The 15,493-nt window shown below is 36.7% G+C and overlaps 1 protein-coding gene across 1 annotated transcript in view; it reads right to left on the reverse strand.

Moving 5' to 3' along the window:
- ESF1 (ESF1 nucleolar pre-rRNA processing protein) overlaps positions 1-15,493 on the reverse strand; it is a 62,780-nt gene that overhangs the window by 4,108 nt on the left and 43,179 nt on the right. Inside the window, exons 10-12 of the mRNA XM_087445634.1 lie at positions 13,831-13,952; positions 5,117-5,204; positions 938-1,014 (exon numbers count right to left, since the gene is read on the reverse strand). Of these exons, the coding sequence (XP_087301760.1) occupies positions 938-1,014; positions 5,117-5,204; positions 13,831-13,952 (287 nt within the window). The remainder of the gene's footprint in view (positions 1-937; positions 1,015-5,116; positions 5,205-13,830; positions 13,953-15,493) is intronic.

Here is a 15,493-nt window from a genome sequence, read left to right on the forward strand (position 1 = left end):
CTCCTTAACTCTATGAGTATTACTGCATATGCAATAAATGGAGAATAGAAAAGATACACTAAGATGCACAGTTTAGGTGACCACTCAGTCATGTATGTGAACATCAGCCATAGGGATGTTGTTGACTCCAATTCCTGCCTCAGCAAAAATACATATTACTCTGTGCCATGGATCTTTGGAGCCACTGAAGCATAAAGTTCACTGCATTTCCAAGAAAGACTTTAATTTTGTACATTAAATTTATGTTGTTTGCAATAATAAAAAGGGAGAAATTAGCATTTGATAAGCCATAAAAGCAAAGTCTGTATCACAGGACAGATTCAAATTGAATTCAAATTACGGAAATATTATTTTGAGGTTTGAATAGTAGTATTTTTTGTCTCAGTTATTCAGTAAGCGTTTTTAATAACGACACATTTTCCTCTTAATCACAAAGGGACAAGTCTTGGGTTTGTGGTAAGTTTTAACTTTGTACTAGTTGGAGAAATGTTTGGTAAAAAGATGATATTTAAAAACTATGGGGGCCGGCCCGGTGGCGCAAGTGGTTACGTGTGCGCGCTCCACTGCGGCGGCCCTGGGGTTTGCTGGTTCAGATCCCGGGCGCGCACCGACGCACTGCTTGGCAAGGCATGCTGTGGTGGTGTCCCATATAAAGTAGAGGAAGATGGGCATGGATGTTAGCCCAGGGCCAGTCTTCCTCAGCAAAAAAAGAGGAGGATTGGCAGATGTTAGTGCAGGGCCGATCTTCCTCACACACACAAAAATAAATAAATAAATAAAAAATAAAAAAATAAAAACTACGCTGCTAAAATATTTAATTATGTGTTTTACAGTTTATAAATTTCATTGCAAATATCAGTTATCTTTTTACTAAGGACACTAGAAACTCACGTGGACAACTTAATTTAAATTGTACATATCAATTATCGTGTTTTACCCTTTGTCTTTCTATTTCAGTTTCTTCCTCAGGAGATGTGCCATCTTTTGCAGACTTCATTGATCTTTTCTTTACTCCTGGTGCAACAAACCAACATAGGTGGGGTAAAAATTACAACACTATCAGCAACAATCTGCTTACACTAGGACAAAAATGCAAGATATCTAGGAATAATCTTATCAATAAATGTACAGAAACTAAAGAAGTAAAAAAAATTTTACTGAGAGATGACTACGGTTATGAATGGAATAAATACAAAACATGTGGATGGGGGACTGAATATTGTAAAGAAGGAATTTCTTCTGAAAGTAATGTATAATTACATCATCAACTAAAAAACAAAAACTATAAGATCATTTCAATAGATATAGAATAAGCACTTGATAAAATTCAACATCCATTCATGAAAAAATATATACATTTAATGAAATTCTAAATAAAAGTCCATTCAAGGAAATTTTTACAGAGATTAACAAGATATATTTGATACACTAGTGACACAGTGTAGTCAAATGTACTACAAAGTGAAAATAACCAAAAAATACTGTACTATACAATGAGAAAAGTAGGTGTGGCTTGGTATATACAATAAATTGTAGCATCAGACATCACTGGTAAAAGAAGGGATTATTCAATAACTGGTGCTGGGCAATTTGTTTTACTGTAGAAAATAAAATCAAGTTATAGCCTTACCTCATAATGTACAATAAAATAAAATGCAGATGGATTAAAGAGTTAAACATTAAGAAAAAAAAAACCCTATGAGAGAATACAGGGGAATAGCTACCTGATCTTAACTAGAACAAATATTTTGTTAGCATAAGAACAATAGAGGAAATCACAAAGAAAAGAAACCCCAAATGTAAACTCTTAAAACTCTGTATATAAAAAACGCATCAGCAAAATGAAAAATTCATCTTTACAATTAACAATTTAACAGTAATTACCTGTAAGTACAAATTTAACAAAACCCTCTTTCCTTCTCTGAAGACAAATCTAATCTTCAGTTAACTTTCGAGCTCTATTATAAGGGAATACTAGTTATGGTAAACATGGCTTCTAAAAGGAAAAAAATAATTTATTCTAGAAGTAGATTATATTTTTGAAACTCTCATTTGATACCAAGTTTGTAATTTAGAAAAAAATAGAAAGAAAAATTATAGCAAATTTATAGTGTAGGGGGAAAAAACAGAAGGAAAAATTAGAAAAGATTTCTAGTACTCATTTGGCTCCTAATCCAAGCCAAACACCAGGTCTGGCATCAATCAATGAACCCAAATCCTCCATATTTTGAAGAGTGTGTAAGTTTAGCCCCATGGGATTGCCTAGGGTAAAGGTGTTATAAATGTACCCAAGTCCATCTGGCTTAAAATGTCTCTGTCCTGCTCAACTATGGGACTTGAACTATACACCCTTCCAAACACTAATGCTTTTTCCTCTTTTTGCACAGCTGTTCCTTCTCAGTTTCTTAAGCTTTCCCCCTACCTTCCAGGTAGTACCTTCTCCAGTATGACAGAGTAATAGTACCTTATATAGGCTTTAACTGACCTCAGAGCCCAATCCTCTCTTAACAATGCTTTCTACCTCTAGTCCATGGTTTGAAATACTACTTATATGCTACTGATTCCTAAGTCTATACTTGCACTCTGACTTCTCAGCTGATCTCCTGGACTAATATTTCCATTGGGCTATCTAACTGACATCTCAAAGTGATTATACCCAAAATGGACTTATTGACCTTACATCTCACCCAAACCTACCATTTCTACATTCCTCGCTAACTTAGTAAATGGAAGGGCATTCATCCAGAGACTCAAACCAAAAATCTAGGAGTCAGGCTAAATTTCTTTCTCATTCAAATAAATCAGCAAGTCTATCTCCAAAATATATCTTGAATCCCATTCACTTTTCTCTTTCCAATTCCATTACTGGCATGCCATCTAAACCAACCACCATCTTTTGTCTAGATCTCTGCAAAGCCTGGTCTCCCATCTCTCATCAATGCTTTTCTTCAATTTGTTCCCTTCACGGACACCAGAGTAATATGTTAAAATATATACCATATCATGTCACATGCTTGCTTAAAGACCCTGTCAGTAGAGTAAAATCCAAATTTGTTTCCATGACAACAAAGCCCTGTAGGATTGGTCCTGTGTCTCATACCAAACTCCCTCTCTGACCATTCTCCAGCCACATTAGTGTCTTTCAATTTCTCCAATAGGATTAGTTCTTTCTCACCTCATAGCCTTTCTAACCACTTTTCCCTCGTCTGCAGTGCTCTTTCCCCAGCTCTTTATGCTGATTCATTCTCATTCTTCAGGTCTCAGCTCAAATGTCATCACCTCAGAGAAGTCTTCTTTGCTTACCCTATGTAAAGTAAGCTATTCTTCTTCCTCCCAGTTATATCCCTTATATTACTCTATTTATTTCCTTTAAAACACTGACCATATTCTCCTAATATTTTTATTTGTTTACCTATTTAACATGTCTTTCCTAAAACCATAGACTCTTGTTCAAGGGACATAACTTTCCTTGCATTATTACTGTTGTACCTCTAGCCTAGCAGAGCATACAGTACCTGTAGGCACTCAAAAGTATTTATTGATAGAATGAATAAACAAACATGGCAAGACACTACTTTTTGGTCCTAAATTTTATGTAAAAAAATTCTCAGCCTTTCTGTTTCTATTTTTCCTTAAAAAAAAACAACTTAAGCCCAGATATAAATAGTTACTCCTAGGAAGTATTCTGAAACCAAAAGTATATTCAAAGAAAGCAAATTTTATTTATAGTTTCCCTTGGAGCTTCTGATACTAACTTTAGAGAAAGCTTATTCACAATTGCAAAGTGCTGATTCCAAGAAACAAGCTACCCCAAGCCATCAAATCATTTAACTTATTCTTTGAATCCTACCCAGAATTCCACAATCTGACCAGATTTTACATGCCAAATGAAGCACTTTGGAATGAGAACAAGGAAACTATAAGGCTTTGCATTTCTCCACTATAAACTCGGTTTCCTGAAAGCAGAGGATAAGGCTAAAATCCATCATCTTCTAGAAATGACTGCTCAGGTATGATAAAAAGCAGAATATAGTAAGTTTCCACTTCCCTTTCCAATTCCTAAGAATCTCACATCCTATAATAGATTTTATTCATCTTGATCTCCTTTTCATCAACAAAATGTCAGTGCTAAAAGGCTGAAACAATCAGGAAATAATTTTGAGCAATTTTGACTTTCCTGTTGAGAACTATTCTGGCCCACTAGTCACGAGGGACAAGAAGCACGGAAACTTTATAAAATCCTTCTCTTTACAATGCCAGCTTGGAGTTGCTCCAAGAGCAAGTCTTTTGGGGTTCATGTGTGTGGTATTCAGATCAGAGGAAGACAAAACGCATGAGAACAAATGGAAAATGCTTACAGTTGTCTCTGCACTGACTTGTCCAAGTATGGCCTGAACCTTACCACACACATTTATACATAACAGAAAGGTCAGAATGAAAGTATTCAGGAAAGAATGAGTGGTGCATATGCAATGGAAACAAGGCTCCCTGGATGTAGGAAATCAGGTACCAGAGAGTTGAGAGATTCAAAGAAAAAAGGGAGGAACCTGGCTTTCAGCTATAATGAACCAGGATAAATGCAAAAGGGATAAAATGAAACACAGATGCTTTTCTATATTTGAGCAGAAAAGCTTTTATACTATAACACCATGTAAAAAATTTTTAAAAATGTATATACACATATGCAGACAAACATAAAGAAATTTATTTCACTCTTTCATTTCTTCATAGGCTTTGCAGAGAGAGACCTAGAGGGGATGTGTTATGAAAAAGCAGTGAAAGCACACAAGATGACTATTCCTTTTTCTCTCATCCCTTTATAGTAAATCTGTCTATAAGGATATTTTCTGGAAAAGAATCCACAGCAAACTGTTAAATTAATCATGTTACCAAAAGCCTCATACAATGAAATTACTCCCTGTATGAACGGGGGGTATGCTGACCCTTCTTAATCTGATCAACAGTTATGCCCCATAGGACAGACCTGCTCATAAGCCACTAAGGGAGCTATACAAATTCTAGGAATTTTTAAAAAATGAGTAGTTTATATTGTTTCTACTCACGTCACCTTTTTTCTTTATATTCCATTGAAAACTACAAATATGGGCTGGCTTACCTATTTTTTTAACTTCTTCAGCAAAGTATGGGTCATTCAAATCAACATCAGAAGGAAGTTCATCTTCACTGGCCTCTTCAGCAAGAGCCTTAAAATTAAATATAAAATACATACAGTTTATTACAAGGACCATAATAGATGTATGTGAAGGAAAATCATATGATTTCTTTTAAATCATGTAGTTCAATCTAAAATTAAACCAGTTTTTTAAATGGATCTGTTTATAAAACAACTCCCATCTGAGTTATTCTTTTGTTCAACAAATATTTATGGAATACTTAATAAATCCAGAAAACTATGCAGAGCTTTTGGGAGAAATGAAAGTTAATATACAAGGTTTCTGTCTTCAAAAATTTTAGTCTATTAAAGGAAGTTAGACATATAAACATATACAAGAGTAATAATAATTCAACAAACAAAGTGCTGGAAGAGAGATAAAGTGATACAGACATTCAAAGGAGAATACTTTTAGATAGGTGATCAGCCAAGAGAGGTGGCCTTATCCCTCACAAAACTGAAAAATGGCAATGAGTATCACTAGCTTAAAGTAGTGCATTGTGGACTATATTTTAAATTATTATTTAAAATAATTTATTTGCTGGTTAATTAAAGAAAATTATTTTTTAATGAAAATTCAAACATATACAAAAGCAGTAAGGACAGCACTATGAACCCCCTGGTCTTATCACCCAATTTCAACAATTATCTTGTTTTATCTATAATCCACCCCTGAAAATTCTTGGGCTGTTTTTAAGCAAATCTGTTAGTTAAATTTTCCCTAATCAAATTTGAACAGACTGTCTACTAACTTAGTATATTTAAATTAAAAAATCAAATCAAGAGTGACATCAGCGTCATGGCGGAGTGAGCTTTCCTGTAAACTCTTCCCCCAATAAGATACAACAAAAGGAACAGTCATAGACCAACAATGGAATCCTAGACAGTGAAAAGCAAGGTCGGAAAGATCCATACTGCCACACATCTGAGAGTGGAACGTGCTGGGCCCCCGGAGGAAGTGGGGAGAGGTAAGGAGAACGCCTCTGCCTCACCATCAGATCAGTGATCCTGGTCCACGTGGCTCCCAGAGAAGAGGGAGGGGCAGCCCTCTGCAGGGAAACCGTAGCTCTTCTAGCTCTCTCAGCCAGTGGGAAATCCCAACACAGAGGACTCAGAACTGCTACGGGGTACCATCAACATCTGAGCACCCCAGGAGAGCGGATAACGAGGGGTGAGCAAGAAGCCCCCCACGCCAGGGACCCAGCGGGCAAAAGAGAGAGCCACCCTTCCCCGCAAGCTGGACACTGCAGCTCTGCTGACCACACCAGACCAAGCTGCCAGCGGATCGCAGGTAACAGCCAAGGCAGAGCGCAGAGGGCTCAGATTACACAGCCTTTTACCCCCACACAGTGGCGGCGGCTGGAAATTGCAACCAGATATTTCCAGGATGAGGAAAAACAAAGCCAATACAGGAACCACAATGCAAATGTACATGAAATCACCAGACCAGAAAGAAAATGACAAGCACCCAGAAACCAACCCTGAAGACAGACAAATCCATAACCTAAATGACAGAGATTTCAAAATAGCTATCATGACAAAACTCAACGAAATACGAGACAACACAGACAAACAATTCAATGACATTAGGAGTTTCTTCACAAAAGAGATTGAAATCATAAAGAAAAACCAATCAGAGCTGATGGAGATGAAGAACACAATGGAGGAGATAAAGGAGAATCTGGAATCTTTAAAGAACAGAGCTGACAATATGGAGGAAAGAATTAGCATTATAGAGGACAGGAATACAGATATGCTCCAGATGGAAGAAGAGAGAAAACTAAGACTAAAAAGAAATGAAGAAAGTCTCCAAGAAATATCTGACTCTATTAGGAAATGTAACATAAGAATTATAGGTATTCCTGAGGGAGAAGAGAGGGAAAGAGGAACAGAGAGCCTATTCAAGGAAATAATAGCTGAGAACTTCCCAAATCTGGGGAAGGAGCAGGAAATACCAGTAAGTGAAGCCAACAGGTCACCTAAATACATTAACAGGCAAAGGCCCACTCCATAACACGTAGTGGTAAGGCTAGCCAAAGTCAATGACAAAGAAACAATATTAAGGGCAGCTAGACAAAAACAAAAAATAACGTACAAAGGAACTCCCATCAGGCTCTCAGCGGATTTCTCAACAGAAGCTTTACAGGCTAGGAGAGACTGGAATGATATATTCAAAATTCTGAAAGACAAAAACTTTCAGCCAAGAATACTCTATCCAGCAAAAATATCCTTCAAATATGATGGAGAAATATTAACTTTCCCAGATAAACAAAGCTAAGGGAGTTCATGGCCACGAGACCCCCACCACAAGAAATACTCAAGAAGGCCCTCAGGCCTGAAAAAAAGAAGAGAAAGGGAATACAAAGCTTGGAGCAAGGAGAAAAATAGGTAGACAAACTCAGAAAAATAGTAGATCTTTACCGGAATAGGTTAGCAACCACTTAAATACCAAAATCAAAGATCAAAGGAAGGAATTCACCAAAAATAAATTTAACCTCATCACTGTAAACACACACCCACAACCCAAGATAGAATAAGGTATAACAAGAACGACTTAGAAGGGGAAGAGGAAAGTGATTGAATTGACTTAGTATAAGGAAATAGGAGGCCGTCAGATAGTGGACTATCTCATACACAAGATTTTTTATACAAACCTCAAGGTAACCACTAAACAAATAATCAAAACAAAATCACATATGATAAACAAAGAGAAAACTAGAAGAGTCATAAGACAGAACCACCAAACTGAATTGGCAGTCCGAAACAAATGGGACAAGAAACAAAGGAACTGCAAAAGAACCGGAAAATAAGTGACAAAACAGCAACATTAAGCCCTCATATATCAATAATTACCCTAAATGTAAATGGATTGAACTCTCCAATCAAAACATACAGAGTGGCAGGATGGATTAAAAAGCAAGACCCAACAATATGCTGCCTCCAGGAAACACATCTCAGCTCTAAAGACAAGCACAGGCTCAGAGTGAAAGGATGGAAGAGAATATTCCAAGCTAATGGCAAACAAAAAAAAACAGGTGCTGCCATACTCATATCAGACAAAGTAGACTTCAAGATAAAATAGGTTAAGAGAGACAAAGAAGGGAAATATATAATGATAAAAGGGATACTCCACCAAGAAGACATATCACTTATAAATATATATGCACCCAACATAGGAGCACCAATGTACATAAAGCAACTATTAACAAACCTAAAAGGAGACATTAACAACAACACAATAATAGTAGGGGATCATAATACCCCACTTACATCAATGGACAGATCATCCAGACAAAAAGTCAATAAAGAAATAGTAGACTTGAATGAAAAACTGGAAGAGATGGACCTAGTAGACATATACAGAGCACTCCATCCAAAAACAGCTGACTACACATTCTTGTCAAGCGCGCATGGAACATTCTCAAGGATAGACCGTATGTTGGGAAACAAAGCAAGCCTCAATAAATTTAACAAGATTGAAATCATAACAAGCATCTTTTCAGACCATAATGCTATGAAACTGGAAATCAACCACAAAAAAAAATTGGGAAAGTGACAAAAATGTGGAGATTAAACAACATGCTACTGAACAACCAATGGATCATTGATGAAATTAAAGGAGAAATCAAACACTATCTGGAAACAAACGAAAATGAAAATATGCCATACCAAACCACATGGGATGCAGCAAAAGCAGTCCTGAGAGGGAAACTCATAGCGATACAAGCCCACCTTAACCAACAAGAAAAAGCCCAAATAAGCAACCTTAAATTACACCTAACAGAACTAGAAAAAGAAGAACAAACGAAGCCCAAAGTCAGCAGAATGTGAGAAATAATAAAAATCAGAGCAGAAATAAATGAAATTGAGACCAAAAAAACACTAGAAAGGATTAATGAAACAAAGAGTTGGTTCCTTGAGAAGATAAACAAAATTGACAACCCCTTAGCCAGACTTACTAAGAAAAAGAGAGAAAAGGCTCAAGTAAATAAAATTAGAAATGAAAGAGGAGAAATTACAATGGATACCACGGAAATACAGAGGATTATAAGAGAATACTATGAGAAATTATATGCCAACAAATTGAACAATCTAGAAGAAATGGATAAATTCTTAGACTCATACAACCTCCCAAAACTGAACCAAGAAGAAATGGAGAATCTGAATAGACCAATAACAAGTAAAGAGATTGAAATAGTAATCAAAAACCTCCCAAAAAATAAAAGTCCAGGACCAGATGGCTTCCCTGGTGAATTTTACCAAACATTCAAAGAAGATTTAATACCCATCCTTCTCAAACTATTCCAAAAAATAGAGGAAGATGGAATACTTCCTAAATCATTCTACGAGGCCTACATCGCTCTGATACCAAAACCAGACAAAGACAATACAAAGAAGGAAAATTACAGGCCAATATCGCTGATGAGCATAGATGCAAAAATCCTCAACAAAATATTGGCAAACTGAATACAGCAATACATTAAAAAGATCATACATCATGATCAAGTGGAATTTATACCAGGGACGCAGGGATGGTTCAACATCCGCAAATCAATCAACGTGATATACCACATCAACAAAACAAAGAATTAAAACCACATGGTCATCTCAATAGACACAGAGAAGGCATTTGACAAGATACAACATCCATTTATGATAAAAACTCTCAACAAAATGGGTACAGAAGGAAAGTACCTCAACATAATAAAGGCTATTTATGACAAACCCACAGCCAACGTCATACTTAACGGGGAAAGACTGAAAGCCATTCCTTTGAGAACAGGAATGAGGCAGGGCTGCCCACTCTCACCACTCCTATTCAACATAGTACTGGAGATTTTGGCCAGAGCAATTAGGCAAGAAAAAGGAATAAAAGGAATCCAAGTAGGCAACGAAGAAGTGAAACTCTCACTATTTGCAGATGACATGATTTTATATATAGAAAACCCTAAAGAATCCGTTGGAAAACTATTAGAAATAATTAACAACTACAGCAAATTCGCAGGGTACAAAATCAATCTACAAAACTCAGCTGCATTTCTGTATGCTAATAACGAACTAAGAGAAAGAGAGCTCAAAAAGATAATACCATTTACAATTGCATCAAAAAGAATATAATATCTAGGAATAAATCTTACCAAGGAAGTGAAAGACCTATACAATGAAAACTACAAGACATTATTGAAAGAAATCGATGATGACATAAAGAAATGGAAAGATAACCCATGCACACGGATTGGAAGAATAAACATAGTTAAAATGTCTATATTACCTAAAGCAATCTACAGATTCAGTGCAATCCCAATCAGAATCCCAATGACATTCTTCACGGAAATAGAAAAAAGAATACTAAAATTCATATGGGGCAACAAAAGACCCCGAATAGCTAAAGCAATCCTAAGAAAAAAGAACAAAGCTGGAGGCATCACAATCCCTGACTTCAAAACATACTACAAAGCAACAGTAATCAAAACAGAATAGTACTGGTACAAAAACAGACACACAGATCAATGGAAAAGAACTGAAAGCCCAGAAATAAAACCACACATACACGGATAGCTAATTTTCGACAAAGGAGCTAAGAACATACAATGGAGAAAGGAAAGTCTCTTCAATAAATGGTGTTGGGAAAACTGGGCAGCCACATGCAAAAGAATGAAAGTGGACCATCTGCTATCGCCATTCACAAAAATTAACTCAAAATGGATCAAAGACCTGAAGGTGAGACCTGAAACTATAAAACTCATAGAAGAAAATATAGGCAACACACTATTTGACATTGGTCATAAAGGAATCTTTTTGGATGCCATGCCTACCCAGACTAGAGAAACTAAAGAAAAAATAAGCAAGTGGGACTTTAATTTTAATTTTAATTTTCAGATTAAAGAGCTTCTACAAGACAAACGAAACCAGAATCAAGATGAACAGACAACCAACCAGCTGGGAGAGAATATTTGCAAAACATATATCTGACAAGGGGTTGATCTCCATAATATATAAAGAACTCACACAACTGAACAACAAAAAAACAAACAACCCGATCAAAAAATGGGCAGAGGAAATGAACAGACACTTCTCCAAAGAAGATATACAGATGGCCAATAGGCACATGAAAAGATGTTCAACATTACTAATCATCAGGAAAATGCAAATCAAAACAACACTAAGATATCGCCTCACGCCCATTAGAATGGCTATAATATCCAAGACAAAAAACAACAAATGTTGGAGAGAATGTGGAGAAACAGAACCCTCATACACAGCTGGTGGGACTGCAAACTGGTGCAGCCTCTATGGAAAATGGTATGGAGATTCCTCAAAGAATTAAAAATAGAGATGCCCTATGATCCAGCTATCCCACTACTGGGAATCTATCCAACGCACCTGAAATCAACAATCCAAAGAGGCTTATGCACCCCTATGTTCATTGCAGCATTATTCATTATAGCCAAGAAGTGGAAGCAACCCAAGTGTCCCTTGACTGACAACTGGATCAAGAAGATGTGGTATATACATACAATGGAATACTACTCAGCCATAAAAACAGATAAAATCGTCCCATTTGCAACAACATGGATGGGCCTGGAGGGTATTATGTTAAGTTAAGTAAGCCAGAAAAAGAAAAACAAACACCGTATGATCTCACTCATATGTGGAATGTAAACCAACACATGGACAGAGAAAACAGGATTGTGGTTACCAGGGGCAATGGGGGTGAGGGGTGGGCACAAGGGGTGAAGGGAGACATATATATGGTGATGGACAAACAAAAATGTACAACCCAAAATTTCACAATGTTATAAACTATTAAAACATCAATAAAAAAATTAAAATCAATAAAATAGTACATATATGAACTAAGGTTAGACTACACAGATTGAGTTTATCCCCAAGAATCTAAAACATTTCTAAATCACTTCAAGAAAAACATTTAGAATGCATACTGCTAAACATCACACTGTGTGCTGAAGAAGACCCATCAAGCCCTAAAGAATACTTATTTTGATATTAGTATCCTGTTAAGAACTAGACTCAGAGCACTGAGTCTAGAACAAACTGAGCAGTCAACAGATGCATTTTTAATGTTATTGATAAAACGAGTCCAGTCTTAGCCTAATGAAGGGAAAAAGTAAAAGCACAAGAAAAGCTCAAAGTGTCTAGCAAATGAAAATCAAAGAGCATAGCTGCTATGGTCTCAGAAACGAGCAACTACTTTACTGACCCCATAAAGACCCAATTGTAAGTCTTCCAATAAACTGATGGCTTAATCACTTGTAGAATTATTCCATTTAAAAGATATTTTGCTGCCTACTTAGTTTTATATTTTAGGGAATAAGAGAGGTAGCATATCAATGGGGACAGGGCTCTTACTCCATTCCCTCATTTTACTAACCACTTCCAGAAATACTCACTATAATAGGAATACAAAAATCATTCCATGGCATCATTCAACTTTGTAGCCCTCTATCTTTACTAACACTGAAAGTCACAGCTATACCAAAAGCACAAGCTTGCACAGTAGAGACAGAAATAATATAGCACAGTAGAAAGAACACATTAACAAACTGTGTATTCTCAGACAAATCACTTACTTTTCTACAACTATAAAACACCAGGGTGGGACTAGAAATAATCATTTAGGATTTCTCAAGTTGTAAGATTCTGTGATTAGTGATATCATCTTAAGGCAATGACTATACTGCCAGAATGCTGCATTTCAGTGACAAGACAGAGTGTTTTTAGTGGCAAAAACTGTACGTAGTCTCAGCTATTACTAAGGACTCTAACTCTGGAAAAGACGTTATCCCTGAATGATGGGAGTCAAACCAGATTTTTCACAGACAACATATCAGCCCAGAGGAAATATTCTTAATAAAGGGATTTAATGACAATAAGATGTTAAAACATCCACATGATAATATTGAAAAATGAAAAATGCAAGTTGATAAACAGGAATGTATAGAAAAAATTTCATTCATTTAAAAAACTTCCATATGGGGCCGGCCCCGTGGCTTAGCGGTTAAGTGCACGCGCTCCGCTACTGGCGGCCCGGGTTTGGATCCCGGGCGGGCACCGACGCACCGCTTCTCTGGCCATGCTGAGGCTGCGTCCCACATACAGCAACTAGAAGGATGTGCAGCTATGACATACAACTATCTACTGGGCTTTGGGGGGAAAAAAAGGAGGAGGATTGGCAATAGATGTTAGCTCAGAGGCAGTCCTCAGCAAAAAGAGGAGGATTGGCATGGATGTTAGCTCAGGGCCGATCTTCCTCCCAAAAAAAAAAAAAACTTCCATATGTATATATCCTCAAGTAGAAAAGTCTGTGTGTACCTCTCTTCCTCAAAACACAGAACAGAATCAAACTATCTAGATATCAACTAAACTATGTATTTTATTTACATAGCATGTAAAATATTAGAGAACAGTGGTTAAAGTGGCTCTGGGCTTATACCAGGCTTTGTACATCATTATGTAGTCTTGCAGAAAACACTTAACCTATTAGGTTCTCCCTTTCCCCTTTCTTAAAACTGTGATGATAACAAGGCTTACTCCAGTGATTGGTTACATTATGAGATAATGCATGGCAAGCACTTGGAACCTTCTGATACATGGTTGTTGTTCAATAAATACTTGGTCATAATGATAAATGAGACCTTCTGTTTCTTTTTCAGTCTTTTTTTCTCTTTCTTCTTCTCTAAAAATTGTTCCCAAGGGGTCAATTTATCCTTTCCTTCCAATTTGTTTTTGACCATTTCTTCTGCACTTTCTTTAAGACCTGAGGAAAAACACAAACAGTTTTAAATGTTATATCTTTATTAACTTAAAAATGTAATTTACCAAAAAAAAGTAATTTACACATATTTAATAGCATAACAAGATAAAATGTAACACTGAATTTTGTAATACTCCAAGATCACAAAGTAACGCAGAATCAACTTACATCAAAGCTATTTCCTAATAACAAACAACAACAAACCAAACCAAAATAAATAAACAAACAAATCCAGCAACTTGTTATATAGTCAAGCCACTAAAGAAAAATCCTTTATTTAGACTCAAGCTTCATTTCTATATACTTAATTTAATGGCTTTGAGCCTCTAAGAAAAATTCTGGAACAAAATCTTCTCAGAATAGAACTATTAATTAATTTTTGGAGCAAAAGGTAAGTAGTCTGTAACATAATTATCTCTACTTGCTTCTGTTGCCCAAGCCTTTATTTCCTGGAAACTATAGGCGACTAACAAAAACTGATTAGCAAGGCAATCCCTGTTGAAATATCCCAGAAGGAATGAATTCTCATAATCTCTCCTCAAGCACTCTGTGAGGCCACATCTTTAAGATCAAAAGGACCACCAAGTTCAGATTCCACTTTCTATGGTTTAGCTCTTTCAGCTGTTATTTGCTCTTGTACTTTATCTCAAAAGGTCCTTGTTCCTCATATTTTGCAGTTTCTGATTCATGTTTCTAATGTGGCTTATGCAATAACTGGAGTAGGGTGAGAAGGGGAAAGATAAAGCCCCAAGTCTGATCTATCAGTCCATGAAGACCCTTTTTACTGCCAAAGGAAAGGAAATGTGACTACTATGCTGTCCCTTTTGATAATAAAGACGTTTGTTTTATTTTTTGGAGGTCATAGATGGGTTTAGGGAGGAGGGGGCCTCACTATTTATTTATTTTTGTGAGGAAGATCAGCCCTAAGCTAACATTCGATGCCAATCCTCCTTTTGTTTTTGCTGAGGAAGACTGGCCCTGGGCTAACATCCCTGCCCATCTTCCTTCACTTTATATGGGACGCCGCCACAGCATGGCTTGACAAGCGGTGTGTCGGTGTGCGCCCGGGATCTGAACCTGTGAACCCCGGGTCGCTGCAGCGAAGCAGTGCGCATACTTAACCCCTTGCACCACCGGGCCAGCCCCAGGGTCTCACTATTTAGATGACACAAAATCCATTTAAAACAAACAATAATTAACGGAACAGTCTGAAATACTTTTTAAGAGAGACATGATGGTTGGTCCACATCATCTCCCCAGATACATTCTCAATTCTAAGAAAGTGAAAACAATCCTAAGAATATAATAATTCCCCTTCTCCCTGATGAGTATACTGAGACTGAAAATATTCAATAACTTGCCTAAGAACATGCAGCTAGGAAGCTGCACAGCTGGAATGTGAACTCCTGGGTATCCTCTATACTGTTATCAGATATATCTAAAATGCTGGATTGACCTAGAATAAAGAAATGTATAGCTCATGAATAAAATCAAAAGCTTTGGGCCTCAGGTTCCTCATCTAAGAAATAAGGTTGGTCTAGATC

The sequence above is a fragment of the Ceratotherium simum genome, chromosome 21, assembly GCF_057802395.1.
Source record: "Ceratotherium simum simum isolate JZ-2026a chromosome 21, ASM5780239v1, whole genome shotgun sequence".
NCBI lineage: Eukaryota > Metazoa > Chordata > Mammalia > Perissodactyla > Rhinocerotidae > Ceratotherium > Ceratotherium simum.